At 34.5% G+C, this 13,295-nt stretch overlaps 1 protein-coding gene across 2 annotated transcripts in view; it reads left to right on the forward strand.

Annotated features, from left to right (window-relative positions):
- The window catches only part of DCDC1 (doublecortin domain containing 1), a 480,273-nt gene that overhangs the window by 37,309 nt on the left and 429,669 nt on the right, over nt 1-13,295 (forward strand). Inside the window, exons 5-7 of one of the 2 annotated variants that reach the window (XM_049648784.1) lie at nt 2,233-2,502; nt 3,694-3,850; nt 4,345-4,507. In XM_049648784.1, the coding sequence (XP_049504741.1) occupies nt 2,233-2,502; nt 3,694-3,850; nt 4,345-4,507 (590 nt within the window). The remainder of the gene's footprint in view (nt 1-2,232; nt 2,503-3,693; nt 3,851-4,344; nt 4,508-13,295) is intronic. The other variant, XM_049648790.1, reaches the window with a different exon arrangement.

Below are 13,295 nucleotides of genomic sequence, written 5' to 3' on the forward strand. Positions count from 1 at the left end.
GAATATTTTTAAAAAAATAAAATCTTAAAAAAAAAAAAAGACACCTGTTCTTCATTAAGTAGAGAATTTGTTTTCTTTCTTTTCATGAGTATTTGCTTTCCAAGTGATTATTTATGGGCACTGGGAACTATTTATGAGATCTGCAGATCTTTCCTCCTGTCTGTTTACTGCTCTTCCCCTAAGTTGAAAAGCATGGTGACCATTTGCAGTTCCATTGCTACTGCTGCAAAAACACTGCCACTGAGACATGACCTCTGCCTCATGCCACCATTCACCATTGCTATCAAAATCCGAATAGCCCAGGTCTGAAGGGAGGTCTCACCTCTGCCAGAGCTAACGTCCAGTGATCAATTCAAAAGGCTGCCAAAGTTTTGAGCCTAGCTAGGTTTTGGAGTGTAGGGAAGACTACTTCTCTCCCTAGAGCTACAGTCAGTCTAGGACAGACTTGGGTAGAAACATGTGATAACAACAAATACAACTGCTTGCATCCCAGTGTTTTAGCTTTATTGATCCACTGTATCAACTCTCATACACACACACACACACACACACACACACACACACGCACCAATTTTCCCCATGCCACATGAAAGTCTTTCATTCTTTCAGAAGAAATGATCAACCATTTTACACATTTGTGAACATAGAGAGGACAGGCCAGAAGAAATAATTGTGATTATAATGACATTGGTGGATAAAAAAATCTGGAGGAGGGGCTGGCTGTGCTAAGCTTTCCACATTAAGCATATGCTAGTTTATATTTACATGAGTGGGTGGGGTTATAATACATTATGCATAAAAACTACTGAGAAACTAACAAATTAGAAAGAAGCAGATTTGGTTTGTATAAAAATACAAATACATGAATAACTGAAATAATATGTGTAAGTTTACTATCATCTATGCTTAATCATCATACAGCTCAATATTCTCAATTATGTTAAAACATGTTTCATTTTATCATACCAGCAAGTTCCCTATATACTCCATCTTTATAACTTGGTATTACACAGCATCACAGGACATATGGTCCTTTGTTGAAACATCATAGTTTTTTTTTAAATATTTATTTGCTTTTGAGAGAGAGAGAGAGAGAGAGAGAGAGACAGAATCTGAAGCAGGCTCCAGGCTCCGAGCTGTCAGCACAGCCTGATGCAGACCTCGGACCCACGAACTGGGAGATCATGACCTGAGTCAAAGTCTGATGCTTAACCAACTGAGCAACCCAGGTGCCCCTCAAATATCATAGTTTATCTAAATACTACTACTCCAGCTTAACTACCAGGTAGGGTGACCAACTATCCCAACTTGTCTGAGATTCAGGGAGTTCCTGGAGTGTGTGACTTTCAGTGCCAATGGCAGGGCAGTCCTGAGTAAACCAGGATGAGTTGGTCACCATAAATCTAGTCTGCCATGAGGCCTTCATAGGCTTTATTCTAGCCTATGTAGTGAGTTTGCCTTCAAGAAATTCTTTTGGCATTTATAGTTAATACACACCCATAGTTCTAAGCAGATTGTTTAGCATATATTCTCTCTGAATTAGGGGATAGTTTGCAAGTTTCTTGAAGGTAGGAGACACATCTCTTTAACTTTTAGATTTCCTAATACTGAACAGAGTACGGAGTAGTTTTTAAATGAATCTAAGAATTAAAGCCTGGGTGGCTCAGTCAGTGAAGCAACTGACTTCAGCTCAGGTCATGATCTTGTGGCCCATGAGTTTGAGTTCCCCCATCTGGCTTTGTGCTCAGAGCATGGATCCTGCTTGGGATTCTGTGTCTCCCTCTCTCTCTGCCCCTCCCCCTCTCACACTCTATGTCTCTCTCATAAATAAAACACTGAAAAAAATTTTTAATTAAAAAAATTGTAGTTAGCTGTTTTAAGCATTATACAATCTTTCTCCTTTAGTTTAATAGAGCAAAACAATTCAATTTAATGGTTATGAATGTGAGTTTATTTTAGAATGGGCTTGGGTTCAGTTTTCTACCCTGTCAGTTTACTCATTATGTGAACTTGGGCAAGTTAAGTGGCCTCTCTGAGCCACAATTTCTTAAATCTGTAAAATGGGGATGAAAATAGTACCCACTTTCCAGGGATATTCTAAGGAGTAAACAAAATAATGACTAAGTGTGTAATATTTTGTCTAGCACATGTCATACAGTCAGTTATATGGTAGTTGTTAATAAGTAATTACAAATCAATTCGCTGTATTCTTCCCTGGATGGTTTCTTTCAGAGAGTTTATGTCATCCCAGGCAAAAGCAGTTATTAAAACAACTGAAGATTATTTGCAGCCTCAGTTTGGCCCCAACAGGCTTTTGCATTCAGCGACAGTATCAGAAGGGTCAGGACTTCAAGATTGCTCCCCACATCAAACAGTATCAGATCATAGCCATGATGAAATATCAGACCCATATAGCTACAAATCAAACAGTAAAAACAATTCTTGTTTTATATCAGTATCCAAGAGAAACAGACCTGTCAGTGATCCAATGGGTCAACTGAGGTAATCAAAGCTATTCTCTGTTCTTTTTAACCCACTGCTGAAGCTTTTTCCTTTGAGCAGAATTTATAATGATTCAATTGACTATTTCAGACATTAAAATGTAACACATCTCTAGGGTTTTGTTTCTGTTTTTGTTTTGTTTATTTTTTCTTTGAAAGCACCTGAGTAGAATGTTGCTAATTACACTTGTGGAAAACATGAGGTACACTTAAATGTGGATAATATGAAACTCTGAAAAAAATACTTGAAGCAGAATCAGACTAGGGCTACAAAATATCTGTTTACCAGATATTTGTTTAAAAATAGAAATGCATACTTTTGATATTTAAGCAGTATTTTCCAGTAAAATCAAGTTGAAATGAACTTATTATAAAACCATTTTGTGTGTATATTTTCACTTCAAGATTATTGTCATAAACTGTTAAACCTAAGAATTTATGGATAGAAAAAAATGTTGGTAAGAGCAAAACTCAAACCAAGAAACTGATACTCCCGTTATTTTCATGTTTGATTAGGTAGGTGTATTATGACTTTAATTTACCTGAAGTTTTTATTTTAAAATGTTTACTTTGCTTCTGTGGCATTAAGAATTACCAGGGTTAGTTAGAGAACTTGAAATCAAAACAACATATTAGTCATTTACCATGTACTTTTGCTGAGGAAATAATGAGGACTGAAACTGATTTTGGATGAAGTAAAAACTTAGAAATTTTCCTTTACTACCCCAAACAATTTGAGATGAAGGTAATTACAATTAACTTTAGAGTAAGAAATTTAGAATAAGAAACTTTGAATTTCAAATCTTTTTTTCAAAAATCAAAGTACTTTGATAAACATGAAAACTTAATGGAAAATCTTACCTGTTTGCTATTTCATGATGGTAGGACCATGTTACTATTTTTTGTTTTCTATCAGAACATAGCATGTATACATACTTTTTTTTAAATGAGTGTTGTGGTGTTTTATAAGTAAATTGATAAAAATCTGTTATTTTCAGCTGCCTTACATGAACAGTTTTAGCAAGCCTATTCTATATTAAATTTTTTAAATCTTAGCCTATAAAAAGGTTTTTTTGGTGAATACTTAGAAACAATCTCTAGGGATTATATCTGTAAAACATGCCTAAGATAATATTTATTTAAATGTTATTATTAATTAACATACACCAATTTTGTGGTTTTTTTCCTTCAGAGATGCAGAGTTCTCTTCTTTAAAATTTCAGCCGGCCCAGAATTGGCAGAGATCATGTCAAAGACACAAACTTCATCCCAGAGTGATTACAGTAACAGCTTACAAAAATGGATGTAGAACAGTCTTTGCCAAAGTTACAGTACCAACCATCACCTTGGTAAATAGTGTTCATAAGTTTTCAGTGCTTTATTTCTTCCCTTACTCTTTCATAATATAAAAAATGAAAAAGATGGCATTGTGTTAAAATTTTCTTTTTAGTGATGAATCTGTAAATTGCTTATGTATACATAGATCTCATAGGCATTTTATTCCTTTCTTGTTTATCAACATGTAAGTGGTACATTTAATAAATAAATGACCCTTCTGTTTAATAAACAGATGCAATGGTTTTCTGTCTTGTGGAGTTGTTAAACTGACAGAATATTTAAGAACTAAAATTAGACAATAATTAGATATTCTCAGAGCTGTGATTTTCCTCTTCTTTGTATATTTTTCAAGTGCTAGAAAATACATTGGTGGAGTTACTTCAGTTACTTAACTTGGCCAGTGACTCAATGGGTGTCTGTTTTCATCGTTAGCACCTTTTGTTTCATGGCGATGTGTTGCTTCTTTGTCCTAACTCACTTTCTCTTATCTCTTGCTTTCTTCTAGTTGCTGGAGGAGTGCACAGAAAAGCTGAATCTGAACATGGCCGCACGACGAGTGTTCTTGGCAGATGGCACTGAAGCCCTCAAACCTGAAGATATACCCCATGAAGCCGACGTTTATGTTTCAACAGGAGAGCCCTTTTTAGATCCATTCAAAAAAATTAAAGGTAAAAAAGAAAAAAATATACTCTACCCCCACCCACAGTAAATTGCTTCAGGGGTGCAATTAAAAAATGATTTTCATCCTGTCTTTTTTGCATGGTTTAACAAAACTAATGTTTACGCATTTACAGCTCAGTAAGAGGATAATGTGCTTAATGAAAGAAAAATCCACTGACAGCCACGTTTATTGCCCTTCATTAGCATTGGTGCTTAATTTAATATAGATCTGAATAGACATTAGGGAGCCTGCAGGAGGTTAAATGGTGAAAATATAATAAATTAAATCAGAGATTATTGAATTTACTGTTTAGTTTCTGTGACACCCAACAGACATAATTCATTAGATTTATTCTCTCAGAAAATAGTTCAAAGTTTCAAGGAGCATTTATTCATTTACACTCTTGGTCTTTTTTCAGATGGCATTAACATAACTATGAAAATGTGATCAGAATAAACATATAATTCTTATATACATGTGATTTTCCTAACAAAATTTTCCATAAGGTAAATACTGCAGCTTGAGTTTTTTAAACCTTGAAATGTGTGTGTGTGTAGTTTATATTTGTGTTTATATATAATAATATATATACACATATTTGTGTATATACACATATGTATATTATTATATATATACACATATATATGTGTATATACACATATGTATATTGTTATATATACACATAAATACAAACATATGTATTTTAGACATATGCTGGTAAGCTCTTTTTTCAAAAGTGCAGTGTTTCTAACATTCACAAATGTGATTTTCTAAACTAAAACAAACATTTTTCTTTCTTCAGTGAGAAAGAATACATTTCCAGAAAGAAAGAAAAGTACTGAGAATATTCTTACAAGCATGTCATATCCATAGTCTGTCATCAAGTGCTATATATAGTAATCACATTTAAATGACATAAGAACTTTGGCATGCAAATTCAGCGTATCTAACTGCTATGTTCCCCTATACTTTTAATACTTTATTAGAAGTATTTTTTTCTACAACTGCTATAAAGCTGGTGAACCAGGACAAGTCTAGGCAATAATTGCGTAAGTGGAAGAGAAGTAATTCTGGAGTTCATTACAGATGAGATGATGAAAATTCTTCCTCTATTAATGTTATTATATAAGATGATACTAGGGTTTCTATCTCTTTGAAAATACTTGATCATCAGGAATAATTTCTTGAAATCAGTAGAAAGTTCAAGGTAATTTGGTTCAAGGTAAAGAAACTTGTTGCTATTATACTCAGTAAAAATTACCTGTGCAAAAGTGTAGACCCATATATTTTTCAAATCTTGATTTAACTTTAAATTATGGCTCCTTTTATTTTGTATTCATTGAATCATTTGTAAAATTAATCTTGTATGAAAACATGAGTCTTTGTAGGTAAATGTTTCTGTGACTATTTTATATTTAAGTGTGTATGTAATGAGTGCTTCCTTAAAATCTTGATTGTTTTTATTAATAAGAAATACTGGCCTTTCATTGATAATGGTATTGGTGAAGAGATATATAAAAATTATTTATAGCCAAGCTTCGTGGAAAATTTTCTGGACATGTATGCCTAAAATAACAGTGTTAAACACATGACTAGCTTGGTGGATGATTTTTAAATGTACAAACTAATTTCCTCCTACTTTTTGTTTTCTCTTTTATCCTTTTTAAAGCCAAGTCCAGAACAAAAAACTTCTCTGCTTTGTCTGCATATCTTTGGCTGTGTTTCACTGTGACATGCACTGCTGTTCTTTTAGCACCAAAATGTTGGCACACACTCCTGAAAATTTCACACCATCTCTTGCTGGATCAGCAAGCTTAACCCACCAAAATCTGGTGTTGTGCAATGGTTTTTGACTGATAATCAATCTTTATGCTGCTCGACAGTTGTTGCTGGGACACGGAGTAGAGCAGGTGGCAGATGTGCCTTGTCTTTTGAGAAAAGAAATTGTAGGTGAGCTTGGACACAGACTAGCATATCACATGTCCGTTAAAAAGACCTAGGATAAGTATAATGGGGAAAAAGCCACTTGTCTATGTTAAGCTCATAGATAAGCCTAGAAGACTAAAGACTGATATTTGGTTTCTTCCAGAACCTTAAGAACATAAATGTAAATAAATGTTATATATACATAGTGTAGTCTTTAACTTGAATTAAATAATTTGAGAGAAATGTGGGAAGATTTCAAATATATATCTATATCTATATCTATCTATATATCTATATGTCTATATATCTATATCTATGTCTATCTATATACCTATATATCCCACATATTCACATGTACTTTTTCAAATCAGATTAAAATTACCTTTCTTGCATGTATTTTACAGATAATCAATAATTTGTCAACTTTCCATGAGTGTACCATAAAAATAAGACATGTGTGAATAGTCTTGAAGGTGGTAGATAAATTTAGAGTAAGGAAGCATTCTAAAGGTAAATAGGATAAAAACAGCTGGCAGGATTGGGTGCTACTCTTGTAGCTCTCTACGTGAACATGAATATTTTATATTCAGGTAATCAACAGGCATTAGAGTCAATAATTAGCCATTACTTTAATATAAATATTTCCATTCATTCAGCAAACATTCATTGAGAGCCTACTATGTGCCAGGTACTAGACCACATCAGAGACAGATGAAAAGGGGGGCTTAGAGTCTTTTTTTTTAAAACCATTATTCTTTTATCTCTGATTTTAACTTCAATTTAATTCAATCTAAATTTAAACCAATAAGTATTTAAGTATCTACTATGTATGCAGTTTTGGCTTAGGGATAGAAGTCCTGGCCTTTAAGGAGCTTATAAGTTACAAATCCTTAAAATTGAGAACCCTTTTTAACAACATAAGTCAAATGGGTCCTCCAAAGGAAAATTTACGTTATTTCTGGTACAGGAAGGCCAAATAAGTCTGTATATATTTTGGCAATTGTATTTCCATACTTCACTGTTTTCTTATTGTTCTTTGGAAAAGCAATGTCAACAGTGAAAATAGCCTCAGAACTATTTCCAGATTTACTAAGGTAGAAAAAGACCTAAGGAACATCTCTAATTTTTAACTACTTTACTACCCATTTTGAGTACCACTGTTGACAGCCAGTGCCACTAGATTTAATAGAAAGCCAGAGAGCTATTTATCACATACCTGGAAACACAAAGCGTTCATGTAGAGGTCAAGCCAAGGTCAAGACTGACATGAAGCATTCCCTGTTGAAAAGCAGTATTAGAATAATTCTTACATTTTGAAGTTAAATGCCTAAGCAGAAGACTGTGTGTGGGGAAAAATAAAATCTTTTTTATAATAACTCTTGATGAAGATCAACGGTCTTATTAGGTCATATAATTATGGCATTTGAAGATTCTGAAATCTATTAATGATTCTCTAGAATTGTGAAGATGTAGTTAATGAATTGTTTGAAGAGGCATTTTAAAAGTTTTTGGATTCGTGGGCATGCACTTTAGGTTTTATTCAGTTTCCTCAATCTTCTTTAACGGCACAGTGAAAATGCTTGCATCAGATTCATGGGGTTTATGAGAGTTTAGCTCCTTTATAACTGTTAGAAGCTGTAGGCAGTGCCAACCTAGCATAAGAAATGCCCTGCAATTACTTAAATGTCTTAAAAAAGATGAGAGGAAAAAAGCTGCTTGGATCTAACTCATTAGGTCCAAGTTCCATTGTGTGGTGTTCTGATTGTTTAAAGTTTTCTTTAGCTTTATATTTTCATTCTTTCCTATATATTCTATTCGACTATTTGGCTTTTAGAGCTATCATTTACAATGATTCATTTCAGTCCTGAGTTTTGTTAACCAGAAATGAAACTGAGTACTATGAATAAGATTTTACATCTTTCATATACTGTATTGTGAAGATGTAGTCCCAGAAAAAAATCCATGAAAAGAATTCTTGATACTACACCTAAGATCTAAATTTAAACCTAGAGATTTTCTGCTAACTGCCATGTGATCTACAAAATGAAATAATTTGCTGTGACAGCTTGTGATTGACAAGAATATGTGTGAGCACATTTAAAATAGGCCATCTTTTCATGTAGAAGTAAATGTCAGTGAAATGATGGATTCTCATCATTTTAATTATTGATGATTTGGAAATATTTCAATTCCATGACATACAAGACACATTCTAAATAGCAGCATAACACTTTTTCTCCAATCTACGTCAATAATGAAATGTTCTATCATATTTTGTTTTTCAAAAAATGCGTTAGTTTAATGAACCTGGATTCATGCATTATATTTTGTTCCATTATGTGTCTCTGAATTTGTTGATTTTTAAATGGTTGTGTTAAAAGCACGTGTTTCAAGAAATAACCCACTACCCACCTCCTATCACACCTTGCTATTCTTGCTGCTAGATCTCAAGACAGTGCTACAGTGCTGACTATACCAAGGACTGCTTTGTCCTGCTAAAGCTAAGATTGGGTTTTGTGATGATCACACATGGGGTGACCACTACTTAATTCAAGCAACTACAGCAGGAGTCAGGGTGGGCTTTCCCAAGTTCCTAGCTATCACATTGTTTGCATAGTGTTGTAATAGGCAAGATTACTTGTCAGGCCATTTTATCTCCCACTTAGCTGCACATATTCAAAAATAAGAATATGACATTAGATAGAGAAAAAACTCACTTTCTTCTGAGATAGCACATGATTCTTTTATCTATTTTTGCAAGTGAGGGTAAAACTTAAGCGTGTATTTTATTTATTTCCCTATCCCAAATGTTTACAACCTGTAAGTAAGAGTGTAGCGTATCTTTACTATATAAACAGATGTCGATCTAAAGAATATTGCAAGAGTTGGACCTTCCAAAAACTGTCCTTAGCTAATAGGAAAATCTAGAGCATACAAGTGGCAGCATCTCCTTATATTGTCAAATTATCAAATCATTGAGAGTCATCTAAATCCTTGCATATTCGTGAACTGTTGAGTTGCATATATACCTAGAGGCTATGCTTGTTTAGCGAAGGTGTGCAAACCTAGAACTGTCCTGATAATTTGAATACTTTCTGTATGTCACGCGCTGAGTTATGTGCTTTAAGTGTATTATATTTACTCCTCACAATTCCTGAGTTAGTGCTACAAGTCCATAATCTCTTATATGCAATTCCAAAATTCAAAATTGCCGAAGATAAAACAATTTTTTCAGAACTCATTTGGTAGCAGAAACTTACTTACTATAGATAACCAGTTGTTGTATTTAAAAAATAATTAATATGTTTGGTTATGGGTTGCTACCCTAAACCTTGCTGGACACACTACATAATAACATATGATCTATGCACTATTAGGATATATGCGCTATATTAACATTTTTGTATCCATAAATTCTATTTATGGAATTACATCTGACCTTAGGACTTTGGGTAAGGTCCTTCTGTTGTAGCTGCAAAAAAACCAGATAAATTTTAATTCTCACTAGAGTATTTTTTAATGTTTATTTACTTATTTTGAGGGAGAGAGAGAGAGAGAGAGAGAGAAGCAGAGAGAGAGGAAGACAGAGAATCCCAAGTAGGCTCCACACCATCAGTGCAGAGCCCAATGCGGGGCTCCAACCCATGAACTGTGAGATCATGACCTGAGCCAAAACCAAGAGTCAGATGCTCAATCGACTGAGCCACCCAGGTGCCCCCTCAGCATAGTATTTAACTCAGAAGTATTATAAATACCATCTTTATATCACATTGAGTTGTTTGCTACATGAGTAAAAGTAGACAGAGAGACTATCTCCCTGGCTAGACCTGAGAGAGTATGTGAGAGGTAATAAAAAAAATTGTAGTTCTCTAAGGAGGCAGAGGAATAAAGAAAGACCATTCATTCATTTAACCATTCCCTCAAAATATATGTATTGAGCCCTTACAATGTGCCAGGCATTGCTCCAAACCTTAAGGTTATGGTGTGAAGAGAGAGGTCTCATGGAGCTAAGAGAAGTAGAAGGAGCAAAGACAAGAAATATATAAAGAACCAAATAAGGTGTTTATTGACAGTGGTAAGTGTTATAAAACAAATAAAAAGGGTGGTATCGTAAGAACAAGTAATGTCATGGAAACAAAAGGGGATGATTTTTCAAATGAAACAGACGTTTGCAGTAAACTTTAAATCAAATCTTTTAGGCAGGTACTCTTTCAGGGGTTTGCCCTTCAGACCATTAGTTTTTCAAACTCTCAGACATGTATTGGGAAAGACATGAGAAACGTATTATTATTTAGTGGCAAGAACACTAGCCTTGAAGTCAGATGATCTTGCAAGATTCTAGTCCCTGCTATATATATAACCTTGGACAGATTGGTCTGTGCTTCATTGACCTTACCTGTAAAATTGAGGTACTAATATCTTAAGGAATTATTGGGTATTGTCTTTATTTCTAAAACAAGATAAATTATTTGAAAATTAAATGTCTATAAATTCCTAGTTTAAATAGAACACTGAGAATAGCATTTCCTAAACATAACTAAGGTTCCAATTCCTATTAAGATCCCAAGGCCATTAATCAGAACCTTATGTCCACTCCTCCCTTTTTAGAATAGCTAGCTAGGTTTAGAATAGCTAGCTAGTCAGGAAAATAACAGCAAAAACATTTACTTCTGCTTTCTTCATTACTGCCAGGGAAGCAAACTACAGTATGAGCCTGGACAACTCAGCCTCCCTCAGCCTCAGTTTTCTTATTCACAAATTGAGCCCCATAGTAGACACCTCACAGCATCATTATGAGGAGTAAATAAGATGATGTATGTAAAAGCCTGCCATACATAGTAGATGTCTAAAACATCTGATCTTTATTTATTTTCCCTCCTTTTGCACTATCTCTTACTAGGCACATTTCCGCCAGCTTTTCATACAAGCCGTCACAGTACCTGATTTTACTGCCAAAGGTATTTGCTAGGTCTAAGATTTTAAAATGCAGCTTTTTGAATTGTGACAATTTTTGCTTGTGCAAATTCAAATCCCTGCAAAGCATCCATGTATACAGCATGATATAGGAATCTGAGTTAGAGCCTTTGAACTCTCACTGTATTGTGCTTTTTGCCTTAAGAATTTGTCCAGGCTGTAAGTCAAAATCAAGTCTTTCTTTTTAAAGAAGTCCCAAGTGGTCTTGCTGTGCTCTATTCCAAGAGTCATATTTTAAAATATGTTTATGACCCAAGGCTAGCCTTTACTTAAAGCTGCCATAACTTATTTCAAGAAAGTTCATAGAAAAGTTCAGGGAAAGGGTGAAAACATTTTGATTGGCACAATAGATGGGATGTTTGTAATTTTAATCAAATTTAAATTGAAGACATACTTCAAATGATATGTCAGACTAGTGTTACTGAGTTAAAATCTAATGACAACCACTGTCATTATTAGTTAAATATAACCATCATGCCTATAGCAATAAATGATGACACTTAGGAACATGCAGAAACAACACAAGTATTTAAAGAAAAGGGAGTGACTAGAAACTCAGTTGAACACAGGAATGTGACCTGGATTATTCTATTTACCAAACATAGAAGCAATTGTATTTTGAACAAATGATATAATTGAGTATAGCAGTATGTTTTCTTACTGTCAGAGCATTTATATTTTATAAACTTATCTTGCACCCATGAAATGATGTGCTTGTTCATATTTAATGTCATTATCTATACCTGCTTGACAATCAGAACATTAAAGTATTTTCAAGTTTATTGCCCAACTAGAAGAGAATGAATTTTTTAAAAATAAGATTTTTAATAAGCTCATGGATTTGAAGTTGCAAATGTGCTGCTTTTATTTTGGTAACAAAAGGCAGTATTCTTTTTGCCTGGCACATGCAAAATGGAAAATTACAATGGGGAACACCCAGATTTATTTAATTTTATGACAGATGTTGTATTTTTTGAAGTAGACTGAGAAAATGTAATGATATTGTAGGTAGACTTTCTATCACAGAAGCAGGCTAGAAAGTGCTTTATCTTTTTCATGATTTAGTTATAAACAAAACCATGAAAATAAAATAGGATGTGGATTCTTCAAAATAGAATATAACATATGGTTGGGGCCTAACATTTTCCGAGTGCTTCAGGACAGTAAATATATGAATAGTCAAGGGGACTTGGCAGTCCCTAAGCATCTGGAGATGTCCCATTGGGGAGCTATTTTCCAAGGTTATGCTGAGCCTTAGAATTTCACTTGAGTGTAGTCTCCACTGCCATTCTCACCCAGTGGTCTCTTAACTTTCCAGAAAGAAGTGCATGAGGAGAAGACAGGGACAGGGTCTGATTGTGACTTTGGAACCCACTAGGTGTGGCTAGCAAATTTAAAGCAGAGGATGAGGTAAGATTAGGACCCCTTCTTTGGCAGTTGAATGTAGAGGCACTGAGACTTTGCTGAGAGTACTGTCAACAAGACAGAGTCTCAAGAACTCTCCAAAGCGGACCTCCAGGGATCCTGCTGTTGCATTCATATAGGGATAGGCATTGTATTTGGTTCTACTCTCTGGGGAAAGTCCCAGTAGTAAGGATAAGCTCCCATTGCATTCTCAATATCCCCTTTTGTAATCATCAGATGTATAAATGTCTGTTGCCCTTCTAGACCAAGTTAGTTTCAGGCAGAAACCATGGCTACCTTATTCACCATCACTTTCTGGCACAGGGTCTGGCACTTAATAGATGCTCAGTAAATGTTGTTCAATGGATGAATGAAGGACGAAATGAAATAGGTACCATGGCAAACCATCTGTATTTCAGGGAGGTGACTGCCAGGAAAATAGATCTCATCAGAGCAGCAGGCTCAGCTGTAAATAGTCAGTGGATGTTTAG

Source organism: Panthera uncia, chromosome D1 (assembly GCF_023721935.1).
Source record: "Panthera uncia isolate 11264 chromosome D1, Puncia_PCG_1.0, whole genome shotgun sequence".
Taxonomy (NCBI): Eukaryota; Metazoa; Chordata; class Mammalia; order Carnivora; family Felidae; genus Panthera; species Panthera uncia.